The sequence below is a fragment of the Oncorhynchus nerka genome, unplaced genomic scaffold, assembly GCF_034236695.1.
Source record: "Oncorhynchus nerka isolate Pitt River unplaced genomic scaffold, Oner_Uvic_2.0 unplaced_scaffold_654, whole genome shotgun sequence".
Classification (NCBI taxonomy): domain Eukaryota; kingdom Metazoa; phylum Chordata; class Actinopteri; order Salmoniformes; family Salmonidae; genus Oncorhynchus; species Oncorhynchus nerka.
The window spans coordinates 155,061-171,596 of record NW_027040479.1 but is presented as its reverse complement, the minus strand read 5'-3'; the positions used below and the strand labels follow the sequence as shown (position 1 = coordinate 171,596).

Below are 16,536 nucleotides of genomic sequence, written 5' to 3'. Positions count from 1 at the left end.
AGACGATGGAAGAGGCTAACCAAAGTGCCTCAGGACAGGAACTCTCCCAGATGATGGAAGAGGCTAACCAAAGGTTCGGGACAGGAACCCATGCAGTCTGTCCTCAGAGAATAGTTTTCCTGACATTCACTTTAGTTGACACGGGGCCAACACAACAATACTAATTTATTAATGCTTGGATCCTGGAACTGCATGTCGTGGACATGGTTTCATCAGTATTGGGTTTACATGTTATTATTCCACATCCTATGCTTCCAATGGTTACCTATAGACCAGGACTGACCCAATGGTTACCTATAGACCAGGACTGACCCAATGGTTACCTATAGACTAGGACTGACCCCATGGTTACCTATAGACTAGGACTGACCCAATGGTTACCTATAGACTAGGACTGACCCAATGGTTACCTATAGACCAGGACTGACCCAATGGTTACCTATAGACCAGGACTGACCCCATGGTTACCTATAGACTGACCCAATGGTTACCTATAGACTGACCCAATGGTTACCTATAGACCAGGACTGACCCAATGGTTACCTATAGACCAGGACGGACCCAATGGTTACCTATAGACCAGGACTGACCCCATGGTTACCTATAGACTGACCCAATGGTTACCTATAGACTAGGACTGACCCAATGGTTACCTATAGACCAGGACTGACCCAATGGTTACCTATAGACCAGGACTGACCCAATGGTTACCTATAGACTATGACTGACCCAATGGTTACCTATAGACTAGGACTGACCCAATGGTTACCTATAGACTAGGACTGACCCAATGGTTACCTATAGACCAGGACTGACCCAATGGTTACCTATAGACTAGGACTGACCCAATGGTTACATATAGACCAGGACTGACCCAATGGTTACCTATAGACTAGGACTGACCCCATGGTTACCTATAGACTAGGACTGACCCAATGGTTACCTATAGACTGACCCAATGGTTACCTATAGACTAGGACTGACCCAATGGTTACCTATAGACTAGGACTGACCCAGTGGTTACCTATAGACTGACCCAATGGTTACCTATAGACTAGGACTGACCCAATGGTTACCAATAGACCAGCACTGACCCAGTGGTTACCTATAGACCAGGACTGACCCAATTTAGTCCAAAACTACACTGTGTGGTAAAACAGAAGGCTGTCACACCAAGTATTTAAGTGGTCATGTTTAAAGGGTGAACAGCGATTATACTGTCGTCCTGCTACCATGTTGTTCTGTGGCGTTTCATTAAAACACACTCCTTATTTTATCTAAAAGGTCGACATGCGTGTTCTGACTAAATGTCTTCTGATGGCAACTCCAGTTCAGAAACTCTTCCAGGGTGTAAACTGGGTCGGCTCTAATGAGGACCTCTGAGAGACCAGGCTGTTTGATCCCACCATCTGACACCCAGATATGATCCACGGGAGGGTTTCCTCCTCCGACATTCTACTGGTTAACTTTTCTTCAATGAATAGAAACATTAATTACTCATGGAAAAAGACTGAGTAAAAATGTTTTTTTTTATCAAAAACTTATTTTGGTGGTTATAAATATTTCCAGTAGCATTTCATGTTCATGGTAGAGTAGAGTTAGTTACCTTCCATATTTCCTTAATATAAACCAACACGCAGGACAGCGGGACATATAGAAGAGCAGGGATGAGACTGTCGCTTGGGAGAAATACCGTATATAACTTATAGCAGAGTATTTGGAAATAAAAGGGGGGAAAAGGGGGTACCTAGTCAGTTGGAAAGGGGGGATACCTGGTCAGTTGGAAAAGGGGGATACCTGGTCAGTTGGAAAAGGGGGATACCTAGTCAGTTGGAAAGGGGGATAGCTAGTCAGTTGGAAAGGGAAATGGGGATACCTAGTCAGTTGGAAAGGGGGGATAGCTAGTCAGTTGGAAAGGGGGATACCTAGTCAGTTGGAAAGGGGGATACCTGGTCAGTTGGAAAAGGGGGGATACCTGGTCAGTTGGAAAGGGGGATACCTAGTCAGTTGGAAAGGGGATACCTGGTCAGTTGGAAAGGGGGATACCTAGTCAGTTGGAAAGGGGGATACCTGGTCAGTTGGAAAGGGGGATACCTAGTCAGTTGGAAAGGGGGATACCTGGTCAGTTGGAAAGGGGGGATACCTAGTCAGTTGGAAAGGGGGATACCTGGTCAGTTGGAAAGGGGGGATACCTGGTCAGTTGGAAAAGGGGATACCTAGTCAGTTGGAAAAGGGGGATACCTAGTCAGTTGAAAGGGGGATACCTGGTCAGTTGGAAAAGGATGGGATACCTAGTCAGTTGGAAAAGGGGGTACCTAGTCAGTTGGAATGGGGGGGATAGCTAGTCAGTTGAAAGGGAAATGGGGATACCTAGTCAGTTGGAAAAGGGGATATCTAGTCAGTTGGAAAAGGGGGATACCTAGTCAGTTGGAAAGGGGGATACCTGGTCAGTTGGAAAAGGGGGGATACCTGGTCAGTTGGAAAGGGGGATACCTGGTCAGTTGGAAAGGGGGATACCTAGTCAGTTGGAAAGGGGGATACCTGGTCAGTTGGAAAGGGGGATACCTGGTCAGTTGGAAAAGGGGGATACCTAGTCAGTTGGAAAGGGGGATATCTGGTCAGTTGGAAAAGGATGGGATACCTAGTCAGTTGGAAAAGGGGATATCTGGTCAGTTGAAAAGGATGGGATACCTGGTCAGTTGAAAAGGATGGGATACCTAGTCAGTTGGAAAAGGGGGTACCTAGTCAGTTGGAAAGGGGGATATCTGGTCAGTTGGAAAAGGATGGGATACCTAGTCAGTTGGAAAGGGGGGATACCTGGTCAGTTGGAAAAGGGGATACCTAGTCAGTTGGAAAAGGGGGATACCTGGTCAGTTGGAAAAGGGATACCTAGTCAGTTGGAAAGGGGGGATACCTGGTCAGTTGGAAAGGGGGATACCTGGTCAGTTGGAAAAGGGGGGATACCTGGTCAGTTGGAAAAGGGGGGATACCTGGTCAGTTGGAAAAGGGGGGATACCTAGTCAGTTGGAAAAGGGGGATACCTGGTCAGTTGGAAAAGGGGGGATACCTGGTCAGTTGGAAAAGGGGGGATACCTGGTCAGTTGGAAAAGGGGGATACCTGATAGAATGATGGAGAACAGTAGCTCCACATCAGAGTGCTGTCTGCTGATAGAATGATGGAGAACAGTAGTTCCACATCAGAGTGCTGTCTGCTGATAGAATGATGGAGAACAGTAGCTCCACATCAGAGTGCTGTCTGCTGATAGAATGATGGAGAACAGTAGCTCCACATCAGAGTGATGTCTGTTGATAGAATGATGGAGAACAGTAGCTCCACATCAGAGTGCTGTCTGCTGATAGAATGATGGAGAACAGTAGCTCCACATCAGTCAGAGTGCTGTCTGCTGATAGAATGATGGAGAACAGTAGCTCCACATCAGTCTGTCTGCTGATAGAATGATGGAGAACAGTAGCTCCACATCAGAGTCCTGTCTGCTGATAGAATGATGGAGAACAGCAGCTCCACATCAGAGTCCTGTCTGCTGATAGAATGATGGAGAACAGCAGCTCCACATCAGAGTGCTGTCTGCTGATAGAATGATGGAGAACAGTAGCTCCACATCAGTCAGAGTGCTGTCTGCTGATAGAATGATGGAGAACAGTAGCTCCACATCAGAGTGCTGTCTGCTGATAGAATGATGGAGAACAGTAGCTCCACATCAGTCTGTCTGCTGATAGAATGATGGAGAACAGTAGCTCCACATCAGTCAGAGTGCTGTCTGCTGATAGAATGATGGAGAACAGTAGCTCCACATCAGAGTGCTGTCTGCTGATAGAATGATGGAGAACAGTAGCTCCACATCAGTCAGAGTGCTGTCTGCTGATAGAATGATGGAGAACAGTAGCTCCACATCAGAGTGCTGTCTGCTGATAGAATGATGGAGAACAGCTCCACATCAGAGCTCCACATCATCAGTCAGAGTGCTGTCTGCTGATAGAATGATGGAGAACAGTAGCTCCACATCAGTCAGAGTGCTGTCTGCTGATAGAATGATGGAGAACAGTAGCTCCACATCAGTCTGAGTGCTGTCTGCTGATAGAATGATGGAGAACAGTAGCTCCACATCAGAGTGCTGTCTGCTGATAGAATGATGGAGAACAGTAGCTCCACATCAGTCAGAGTGCTGTCTGCTGATAGAATGATGGAGAACAGTAGCTCCACATCAGAGTGCTGTCTGCTGATAGAATGATGGAGAACAGTAGCTCCACATCAGAGTGCTGTCTGCTGATAGAATGATGGAGAACAGTAGCTCCACATCAGAGTGATGTCTGTTGATAGAATGATGGAGAACAGTAGCTCCACATCAGAGTGCTGTCTGCTGATAGAATGATGGAGAACAGTAGCTCCACATCAGAGTGCTGTCTGCTGATAGAATGATGGAGAACAGTAGCTGCACATCAGTCTGTCTGCTGGTAGAATGGTGGAGAACAGCAGCTCCACATCAGTCTGTCTGCTGATAGAATGATGGAGAACAGTAGCTCCACATCAGTCAGAGTGCTGTCTGCTGATAGAATGATGGAGAACAGTAGCTCCACATCAGAGTGCTGTCTGCTGATAGAATGATGGAGAACAGTAGCTCCACATCAGAGTGCTGTCTGCTGATAGAATGATGGAGAACAGTAGCTGCACATCAGAGTGCTGTCTGATTCTGAGCAGAAATTATAATAAGAACATTTTACATCGCGTTTACAAAACACAGCACGATATTTATTATGTGTTTTATTTATTTTTTCCCCGTGTGAAGAACGCAGAACCGCTACGTTTTAACTTGCTACTTATCTAAGTAAGAGTCTGAATTAATGAGGTGACGAGACATCATATTATGTCAGGGTTTATTTAACCCCTTTTCGTGGTGTCCAATTATTTAGCGGCTCCTATCTTGTCTCATCGCTACAACTCCCGTGCGGGATCGGGAGAGACGAAGGTTGAAAGTCATGCCCCCTCCTATACACAACCCAACCAAGCCGCACTGCTTCTTTAACACGGCACGCATCCAACCCGGAAGCCAGCTGCACCAATGTGTCGGAAGAAACACCGTGCACCTGGCTACCTTGGTTAGCGCGCGCTGCGCCTGGCCCGCCACAGGAGTCGCTGGTGCGCGGTGAGACAAGGATATCCCTACCGGCCAAACCCTCCCTAACCCGGACGACTTTAGGCCAATTGTGTGTCGACCCCGCGGACCTCCCGGTCGCGGCCGGCTGCGACAGAGCCTGGGTGCGAAGCCAGAGTCTCTGGTGGCACAGCTAGCGCTGCGATGCAGTGCCCTAGACCACTGCACCACCCGGGAGGCAATTATGTCAGGTTTCTGCCGTGTTTGAGAAGACAAAGCCCTTTGGATCAGTTATCTGTACAGCTGCCACTATGTTGAACTCCTTGTGATTTTCCTCCCCTCAGTTCTCGGCCAGTCTGCTCCCATGAGCAGAGCAGGCAGGCCTTGTTGCCCTAGCGACTCCACACTTCACACAGACACAGCGTGTACAAAGTACTGTTATTCCTTCAGACAAGGCCGGAGTCAAAACTTTGTTCATTTGCATAATGTCTCTCGTTCACATTTAACCCAATGAATGAGTTCATTCAAGCCATAACCCTCTTCTGAATGAATATGATTGGTTATTCTGAATAATACCGTTTCCAACACTCCACAGTATGTAAGTCATTCACATGTGTTAACCATCACAAGGTTGCCGGACCAGACGGCATCTCTATCTGGGCTCTCAGCATGTGCAGACCCAGCTGGCTGTTGTGTTGTCTGCCATGTTCAATCTCTCCCCAGGCCTCAATACCCACCTGCTTCAAGATGTCCACTATCATCGCTGTGCCCAGCTGAATGACTAGCGACCCTGAGCACTCACTTCCATCATGATGAAGTGCTTTGAGAGGCTAGTCCTCCCTCCCCGACACACTCCACCATCTCCATCTCACCTCCTCCCTCCTTGACACACTTCACCCTCATCCCTCTCACCTCCTCCCTCCCTGACACACTCCACCCTCATCCCTCTCACCTCCTCCCTCCCTGACACACTCCACCCTCTCCATCTCACCTCCTCAACACACTCCACCCTCTCCATCTCACCTCCTCCCTCCCTGACACACTCCACCCTCTCCATCTCACCTCCTCCCTCCCTGACACACTCCACCCTCTCCATCTCACCTCCTCCCTCCCCCGACACACTCCACCCTCTCCATCTCACCTCCTCCCTCCCGACACACTCCACCTCTCCATCTCACCTCCTCCTTCCCTGACACACTCCACCCTCTCCATCTCACCTCCTCCCTCCCTGACACACTCCACCCTCTCCATCTCACCTCCTCCCTGCCTGACACACTCCACCCTCTCCATCTCACCTCCTCCCTCCCCGACACACTCCACCCTCTCCATCTCACCTCCTCCCTCCCCGACACACTCCATCCTCTCCCTATCACCTCCTCCCTGACTGATCCACGGAATCGCTATTTAACTGCCCTCACCCAGCTGGACAAGAGGAATGCATACTGTATGTGAGGAATGCATACTGTATGTGAGGAATGCATACTGTATGAGAGGAATGCATACTGTATGTGAGGAATGCATACTGTATGTGAGGAATGCATACTGTATGTGAGGAATGCATAATGTATGTGAGGAATGCATACTGTATGTGAGGAATGCATACTGTATGTGAGGAATGCATACTGTATGTGAGGATACTGTATGTGAGGAATGCATACTGTATGTGAGGAATGCATACTGTATGTGAGGAATGCATACTGTATGAGAGGAATGCATACTGTATGTGAGGAATGCATACTGTATGTGAGGATACTATATGTGAGGATACTGTATGTGAGGAATGCATACTGTATGTGAGGAATGCATACTGTATGTGAGGAATGCATACTGTATGTGAGGAATGCATACTGTATGTGAGGATACTGTATGTGAGGAATGCATACTGTATGTGAGGATACTGTATGTGAGGATACTGTATGTGAGGATAATGTATGTGAGGAATGCATACTGTATGTGAGGAATGCATACTGTATGTGAGGATACTGTATGTGAGGAATGCATACTGTATGTGAGGATACTGTATGTGAGGATACTGTATGTGAGGATACTGTATGTGAGGAATGCATACTGTATGTGAGGATACTGTATGTGAGGAATGCATACTGTATGTGAGGATACTGTATGTGAGGATACTGTATGTGAGGAATGCATACTGTATGTGAGGAATGCATACTGTATGTGAGGAATGCATACTGTATGTGAGGAATGCATACTGTATGTGAGGATACTGTATGTGAGGATACTGTATGTGAGGAATGCATACTGTATGTGAGGATACTGTATGTGAGGAATGCATACTGTATGTGAGGATACTGTATGTGAGGAATGCATACTGTATGTGAGGATACTGTATGTGAGGAATGCATACTGTATGTGAGGATACTGTATGTGAGGAATGCATACTGTATGTGAGGATACTGTATGTGAGGAATGCATACTGTATGTGAGGATGCTGTATGTGAGGAATGCATACTGTATGTGAGGATGCTGTATGTGAGGAATGCATACTGTATGTGAGGATACTGTATGTGAGGAATGCATACTGTATGTGAGGATACTGTCTGTGAGGAATGCATACTGTATGTGAGGATGCTGTATGTCAGGAATGCATACTGTATGTGAGGATACTGTATGTGAGGAATGCATACTGTATGTGAGGAATGCATACTGTATGTGAGGATAGTGTATGTGAGGAATGCATACTGTATGTGAGGATACTGTATGTGAGGAATGCATACTGTATGTGAGGAATGCATACTGTATGTGAGGATACTGTATGTGAGGAATGCATACTGTATGTGAGGATACTGTATGTGAGGAATGCATACTGTATGTGAGGATACTGTCTGTGAGGAATGCATACTGTATGTGAGGATGCTGTATGTCAGGAATGCATACTGTATGTGAGGATACTGTATGTGAGGAATGCATACTGTATGTGAGGAATGCATACTGTATGTGAGGATACTGTATGTGAGGAATGCATACTGTATGTGAGGATACTGTATGTGAGGAATGCATACTGTATGTGAGGAATGCATACTGTATGTGAGGAATGCATAATGTATGTGAGGTATGCATACTGTATGTGAGGATACTGTATGTGAGGAATGCATACTGTATGTGAGGAATGCATACTGTATGTGAGGATACTGTATGTGAGGAATGCATACTGTATGTGAGGAATGCATACTGTATGTGAGGAATGCATACTGTATGTGAGGATACTGTATGTGAGGAATGCATACTGTATGTGAGGAATGCATACTGTATGTGAGGAATGCATACTGTATGTGAGGATGCTGTATGTGAGGAATGCATACTGTATGTGAGGATACTGTATGTGAGGAATGCATACTGTATGTGAGGAATGCATACTGTATGAGAGGAATGCATACTGTATGTGAGGATACTGTATGTGAGGAATGCATACTGTATGTGAGGATACTGTATGTGAGGAATGCATACTGTATGTGAGGAATGCATACTGTATGTGAGGATACTGTATGTGAGGAATGCATACTGTATGTGAGGTATGCATACTGTATGTGAGGATACTGTATGTGAGGAATGCATACTGTATGTGAGGATACTGTATGTGAGGATACTGTATGTGAGGAATGCATACTGTATGTGAGGAATGCATACTGTATGTGAGGAATGCATACTGTATGTGAGGATACTGTATGTGAGGAATGCATACTGTATGTGAGGAATGCATACTGTATGTGAGGAATGCATACTGTATGTGAGGATGCTGTATGTGAGGAATGCATACTGTATGTGAGGATACTGTATGTGAGGAATGCATACTGTATGTGAGGAATGCATACTGTATGAGAGGAATGCATACTGTATGTGAGGATACTGTATGTGAGGAATGCATACTGTATGTGAGGATACTGTATGTGAGGAATGCATACTGTATGTGAGGATACTGTCTGTGAGGATGCTGTATGTCAGGAATGCATACTGTATGTGAGGAATGCATACTGTATGAGAGGAATGCATACTGTATGAGAGGAATGCATACTGTATGTGAGGAATGCATACTGTATGTGAGGATACTATATGTGAGGATACTGTATGTGAGGAATGCATACTGTATGTGAGGAATGCATACTGTATGTGAGGAATGCATACTGTATGTGAGGAATGCATACTGTATGTGAGGATACTGTATGTGAGGAATGCATACTGTATGTGAGGATACTGTATGTGAGGAATGCATACTGTATGTGAGGATACTGTGTGTGAGGAATGCATACTGTATGTGAGGATACTGTATGTGAGGAATGCATACTGTATGTGAGGATACTGTATGTGAGGATACTGTATGTGAGGAATGCATACTGTATGTGAGGATACTGTATGTGAGGAATGCATACTGTATGTGAGGATGCTGTATGTGAGGAATGCATACTGTATGTGAGGATGCTGTATGTGAGGAATGCATACTGTATGTGAGGATACTGTATGTGAGGAATGCATACTGTATGTGAGGATACTGTCTGTGAGGAATGCATACTGTATGTGAGGATGCTGTATGTCAGGAATGCATACTGTATGTGAGGATACTGTATGTGAGGAATGCATACTGTATGTGAGGAATGCATACTGTATGTGAGGATAGTGTATGTGAGGAATGCATACTGTATGTGAGGATACTGTATGTGAGGAATGCATACTGTATGTGAGGAATGCATACTGTATGTGAGGATACTGTATGTGAGGAATGCATACTGTATGTGAGGAATGCATACTGTATGTGAGGAATGCATACTGTATGTGAGGATACTGTATGTGAGGAATGCATACTGTATGTGAGGAATGCATACTGTATGTGAGGAATGCATACTGTATGTGAGGATGCTGTATGTGAGGAATGCATACTGTATGTGAGGATACTGTATGTGAGGAATGCATACTGTATGTGAGGAATGCATACTGTATGAGAGGAATGCATACTGTATGTGAGGATACTGTATGTGAGGAATGCATACTGTATGTGAGGATACTGTATGTGAGGAATGCATACTGTATGTGAGGAATGCATACTGTATGTGAGGATACTGTATGTGAGGAATGCATACTGTATGTGAGGTATGCATACTGTATGTGAGGATACTGTATGTGAGGAATGCATACTGTATGTGAGGATACTGTATGTGAGGATACTGTATGTGAGGAATGCATACTGTATGTGAGGAATGCATACTGTATGTGAGGAATGCATACTGTATGTGAGGATACTGTATGTGAGGAATGCATACTGTATGTGAGGAATGCATACTGTATGTGAGGAATGCATACTGTATGTGAGGATGCTGTATGTGAGGAATGCATACTGTATGTGAGGAATACTGTATGTGAGGAATGCATACTGTATGTGAGGAATGCATACTGTATGAGAGGAATGCATACTGTATGTGAGGATACTGTATGTGAGGAATGCATACTGTATGTGAGGATACTGTATGTGAGGAATGCATACTGTATGTGAGGATACTGTCTGTGAGGATGCTGTATGTCAGGAATGCATACTGTATGTGAGGAATGCATACTGTATGAGAGGAATGCATACTGTATGAGAGGAATGCATACTGTATGTGAGGAATGCATACTGTATGTGAGGATACTATATGTGAGGATACTGTATGTGAGGAATGCATACTGTATGTGAGGAATGCATACTGTATGTGAGGAATGCATACTGTATGTGAGGAATGCATACTGTATGTGAGGATACTGTATGTGAGGAATGCATACTGTATGTGAGGATACTGTATGTGAGGAATGCATACTGTATGTGAGGATACTGTGTGTGAGGAATGCATACTGTATGTGAGGATACTGTATGTGAGGAATGCATACTGTATGTGAGGATACTGTATGTGAGGATAATGTATGTGAGGAATGCATACTGTATGTGAGGAATGCATACTGTATGTGAGGATACTGTATGTGAGGAATGCATACTGTATGTGAGGATACTGTATGTGAGGAATGCATACTGTATGTGAGGATACTGTATGTGAGGAATGCATACTGTATGTGAGGATACTGTATGTGAGGATACTGTATGTGAGGAATGCATACTGTATGTGAGGAATGCATACTGTATGTGAGGAATGCATACTGTATGTGAGGAATGCATACTGTATGTGAGGATACTGTATGTGAGGAATGCATACTGTATGTAAGTCGCTCTGGATAAGAGCGTCTGCTAAATGACTTAAATGTAAATGTATGTGAGGATACTGTATGTGAGGAATGTATACTGTATGTGAGGATACTGTATGTGAGGAATGCATACTGTATGTGAGGATACTGTATGTGAGGAATGCATACTGTATGTGAGGATACTGTATGTGAGGAATGCATACTGTATGTGAGGATACTGTATGTGAGGAATGCATACTGTATGTGAGGATGCTGTATGTGAGGAATGCATACTGTATGTGAGGATACTGTATGTGAGGAATGCATACTGTATGTGAGGATACTGTCTGTGAGGAATGCATACTGTATGTGAGGATGCTGTATGTCAGGAATGCATACTGTATGTGAGGATACTGTATGTGAGGAATGCATACTGTATGTGAGGAATGCATACTGTATGTGAGAATACTGTATGTGAGGAATGCATACTGTATGTGAGGAATGCATACTGTATGTGAGGATACTGTATGTGAGGAATGCATACTGTATGTGAGGATACTGTATGTGAGGAATGCATACTGTATGTGAGGATACTGTCTGTGAGGAATGCATACTGTATGTGAGGATGCTGTATGTCAGGAATGCATACTGTATGTGAGGATACTGAATGCATATGTGAGGAATGCATACTGTATGTGAGGATACTGTATGTGAGGAATGCATACTGTATGTGAGGATACTGTATGTGAGGAATGCATACTGTCTGTGAGGAATGCATACTGTATGTGAGGAATGAATAATGTATGTGAGGTATGCATACTGTATGTGAGGATACTGTATGTGAGGAATGCATACTGTATGTGAGGAATGCATACTGTATGTGAGGAATGCATACTGTATGTGAGGAATGCATACTGTATGTGAGGAATGCATACTGTATGTGAGGATACTGTATGTGAGGAATGCATACTGTATGTGAGGATACTGTATGTGAGGAATGCATACTGTATGTGAGGATACTGTATGTGAGGAATGCATACTGTATGAGAGGAATGCATACTGTATGTGAGGATGCTGTATGTGAGGAATGAATAATGTATGTGAGGATACTGTATGTGAGGAATGCATACTGTATGTGAGGAATGCATACTGTATGAGAGGAATGCATACTGTATGTGAGGATACTGTATGTGAGGAATGCATACTGTATGTGAGGATACTGTATGTGAGGAATGCATACTGTATGTGAGGATACTGTATGTGAGGAATGCATACTGTATGTGAGGATACTGTATGTGAGGAATGCATACTGTATGAGAGGAATGCATACTGTATGTGAGGATGCTGTATGTGAGGAATGAATAATGTATGTGAGGATACTGTATGTGAGGAATGCATACTGTATGTGAGGAATGCATACTGTATGAGAGGAATGCATACTGTATGTGAGGATACTGTATGTGAGGAATGCATACTGTATGTGAGGAATGCACTGTATGAGAGGAATGCATACTGTATGAGATGAATGCATACTGTATGTGAGGAATGCATACTGTATGTGAGGAATGCATACTGTATGAGAGGAATGCATACTGTATGTGAGGAATGCATACTGCATGTGAGGAATGCATACTGCATGTGAGGAATGCATACTGCATGTGAGGAATGCATACTGTATGAGAGGAATGCATACTGTATGTGAGGAATGCATACTGTATGTGAGGATGCTGTTCATCGACTACAGCTCTTAGTGTCCTATCAGCTCATTAGAAAGCTCAAGGACCTGCGTCCGAACTCCTCCCTCTGCAACTGGGTCTAAAGTAGTGCACTATATAGGGTCCTGGTCTAAAGTAGTGTACTATATAGGGCCCTGGTCTAAAGTAGTGTACTATATAGGGTCCTGGTCACTATATAGGGTCCTGGTCTAAAGTAGTGCACTATATAGGGTCCTGGTCTAAAGTAGTGCACTATATAGGGTCCTGGTCTAAAGTAGTGCACTATATAGGGCTCTGGTCTAAAGTAGTGCACTGTATAGGGCATAGTGTGCCATTTGAGACAGCCGGAGTGTGTTATTTGTTTACTGCTAAAGCAAAAAGTGTCTCTGGGAGGTGGAGGAAACAGCCGTGGACAATCCCACATGTTATTCATCATGTACCAGCAGTAACTTCCCCAAGGCCCTCACTTATTCATGTCCTCCTCCTGCTCCGTATTAATGACGTAGCAGCCGCCCCAAATCAGTCTGTTATTCATCATGTACCAGCAGTAACTTCCCCAACGCCCTCACTTATTCATGTCCTCCTCCTGCTCCGTATTAATGACGTAGCAGCCGCCCCAAATCAGTCTGTTACCATTCACTGTAGCAGGACGACCCAAATCAGTCTGGTACCATTCACTGTAGCAGGCTAACGTAGCAGCCGGCCCAAATCAGTCTGTTACCATTCACTGTAGCAGGCCGACGTAGCAGCCGGCCCAAATCAGTCTGGTACCATTCACTGTAGCAGGCCAATGTAGTAGCATGGTGTGAGGTACAACAGATTCATGGTGTGAGGTAGCAGTACAACAGATTCATGGTGTGAGGTACAACAAATTCATGGTGTGAGGTACAACAGATTCATGGTGTGAGGTACAACAGATTCATGGTGTGAGGTAGCAGTACAACAGATTCATGGTGTGAGGTACAACAGATTCATGGTGTGAGGTAGCAGTACAACAGATTCATGGTGTGAGGTACAACAGATTCATGGTGTGAGGTACAACAGATTCATGGTGTGAGGTAGCAGTACAACAGATTCATGGTGTGAGGTACAACAGATTCATGGTGTGAGGTACAACAGATTCATGGTGTGAGGTACAACAGATTCATGGTGTGAGGTACAACAGATTCATGGTGTGAGGTACAACAGATTCATGGTGTGAGGTACAACAGATTCATGGTGTGAGGTACAACAGATTCATGGTGTGAGGTACAACAGATTCATGGTGTGAGGTACAACAGATTCATGGTGTGAGGTACAACAGATTCATGAGGTACAACAGATTCATGGTGTGAGGTACAACAGATTCATGGTGTGAGGTACAACAGATTCATGGTGTGAGGTACAACAGATTCATGGTGTGAGGAACTAGACTCTGCCCAGTGAGGTCATCAGCTCCATTTGACAGACACATCAGGGTTCACAACTCAGTGTTTCCCCCGTCAACTAGATAGGCGGGACGTTTCCCAATAACATCCACTTTGTACCAACTACTACTGTATATAATAACAGCAATAGAGTCAGCTGACATCCAAAATAAAGCTCCACCTTCTGCTATGGAGCTCAGGACACACAACGACAGACAAGAAACACAGCTGGCCGTTTGTCTTACCGTCAAACTGTTGATGTCTGGACACCAAGGTTGTCCTGAGTGATTGACTGGTGTCCTCCACCAGGTTCTCAAACTCCAGCTTGCTCTGCTGCCCCAGTTTCTCCTCCATGTCGGACGTACAACAGGTGTAGCCCTGAGGACACACACGCAGGTGTTCACCTGGGTAGAGAGAGACAGACAGTTAATACCTGGAGGGACAGAGACAGACAGACAGACAGACAGACAGACAGACAGACAGACAGACAGACAGACCTAAGGGACAGAAAGACTCCTGAGGGAGATGGACAGACAGACAGACAGGGAGCATGGCTGTTATACACATCAACAGAGCTTGCTGCCACCGAGCAGGAGTCAAGTCAAGCCCCCAAAAGGCAGAGGTTTGATCAAGCTGACTCTATTGCTGTCATTCGAGATTTCCAGGACAGACAGAAGAGAGAGAGAGAAGAGAGAGAGAGGAGAGAGAGAGAGGAGAGAGAGGAGAGAGAGAGAGGAGAGAGAGAGAGAGACAGAGAGAGAGAGAGAGACAGAGAGAGAGAGAGAGGGAGAGAGAGAGAGAGAGAGAGAGAGAGAGACAGACAGACAGAGAGAGAGAGACAGACAGACAGAGAGAGAGAGAGACAGAGAGAGAGAGAGACAGAGACAGAGACAGAGAGAGAGAGAGACAGAGACAGAGACAGAGACAGAGACAGAGACAGAGAGAGAGAGAGAGAGAGAGAGAGAGAGAGAGAGAGAGAGAGACAGAGACAGAGACAGAGACAGAGACAGAGACAGAGACAGAGAGAGAGAGAGAGAGAGAGAGAGAGAGAGAGGAGAGAGAGAGAGACAGAGACAGAGAGAGAGAGAGAGAGAGAGAGAGAGAGACTGGAACAGAGTGGGGGCTGAGGCCCACAGTGCTCAGACACACGAGAAGAGACGACACAACGTGAAACCAACTAAGCTGGCTAATAATCACATTTTACATTGTAGATAATGAAGTGGTGTATTAGTATGAGGTTAAATGGGACATTGATGCCTTCTCGGTCTCAGTGCAGAGACTGTCTGGACAGTGTGTCGGTGTGCACTGGCACCAAAGTCAGAAGAGAGGACCACAGTAAGTGTTCCCTGCTACGTTGCCAGCAGACTGCTAATGAAGACCTGGCGACAACACTTCAGAACAAAACACAGCCAGGTCTCTAGAGTGATGTGCATGAACTGCTCTGTGGCCGACCGTGGAGACCACCACTCTCTAGACGACACAGACACAGCGCCAGAGAGAGATACACGTTTGCAGTGTTACCCAAGCTGACTGGGATCAGCATGTCACTGTTTGTTCACGCTTGACAGGGCTTTGCTGCATAGCACGTGTGATGTGAGGAAAATGAACCACACAGAGTTAATTGAGATCTGTGTTTATATATGTGATCTCTCACCACAAGGCTGTAAACAAAACAGCAGCTAACAGCTAACAGCTAACAGAGAAACAGAGCAGTAGATCAGCAGCTAACAGAGAAACAGAGCAGTAGAACAGCAGCTAACAGCTAACAGCTAACAGAGAAACAGAGCAGTAGAACAACAGCTAACAGCTAACAGAGAAACAGAGCAGTAGAATAGCAGCTAACAGCTAACAGAGAAACAGAGCAGTAGAACAGCAGCTAACAGAGAAACAGAGCAGTAGAACAGCAGCTAACAGCTAACAGAGAAACAGAGCAGTAGATCAGCAGCTAACAGAGAAACAGCAGTAGAATCAGCAGCAGAGAAACAGAGCAGTAGAACAGCAGCTAACAGCTAACAGAGAAACAGAGCAGTAGAACAGCAGCTAACAGAGAAACAGAGCAGTAACAGAGAACAGCAGCTAACAGAGAAACAGAGCAGTAGAACAGCAGCTAACAGAGAAACAGAGCAGTAGAACAGCAGCTAA

The 16,536-nt window shown here is 45.1% G+C and overlaps 1 protein-coding gene across 1 annotated transcript in view; it reads right to left on the bottom strand.

The window, feature by feature from the left end:
• The window catches only part of LOC135571238 (glypican-6-like), a 235,144-nt gene extending 220,349 nt beyond the window's left edge, over window positions 1–14,795 (bottom strand). Inside the window, exon 1 of the mRNA XM_065017022.1 lies at window positions 14,640–14,795. Coding sequence (XP_064873094.1) covers window positions 14,640–14,748 — 109 coding nt within the window. The 5' untranslated portion in view covers window positions 14,749–14,795. The remainder of the gene's footprint in view (window positions 1–14,639) is intronic.
• Window positions 14,796–16,536: the final 1,741 nt, after the last annotated feature.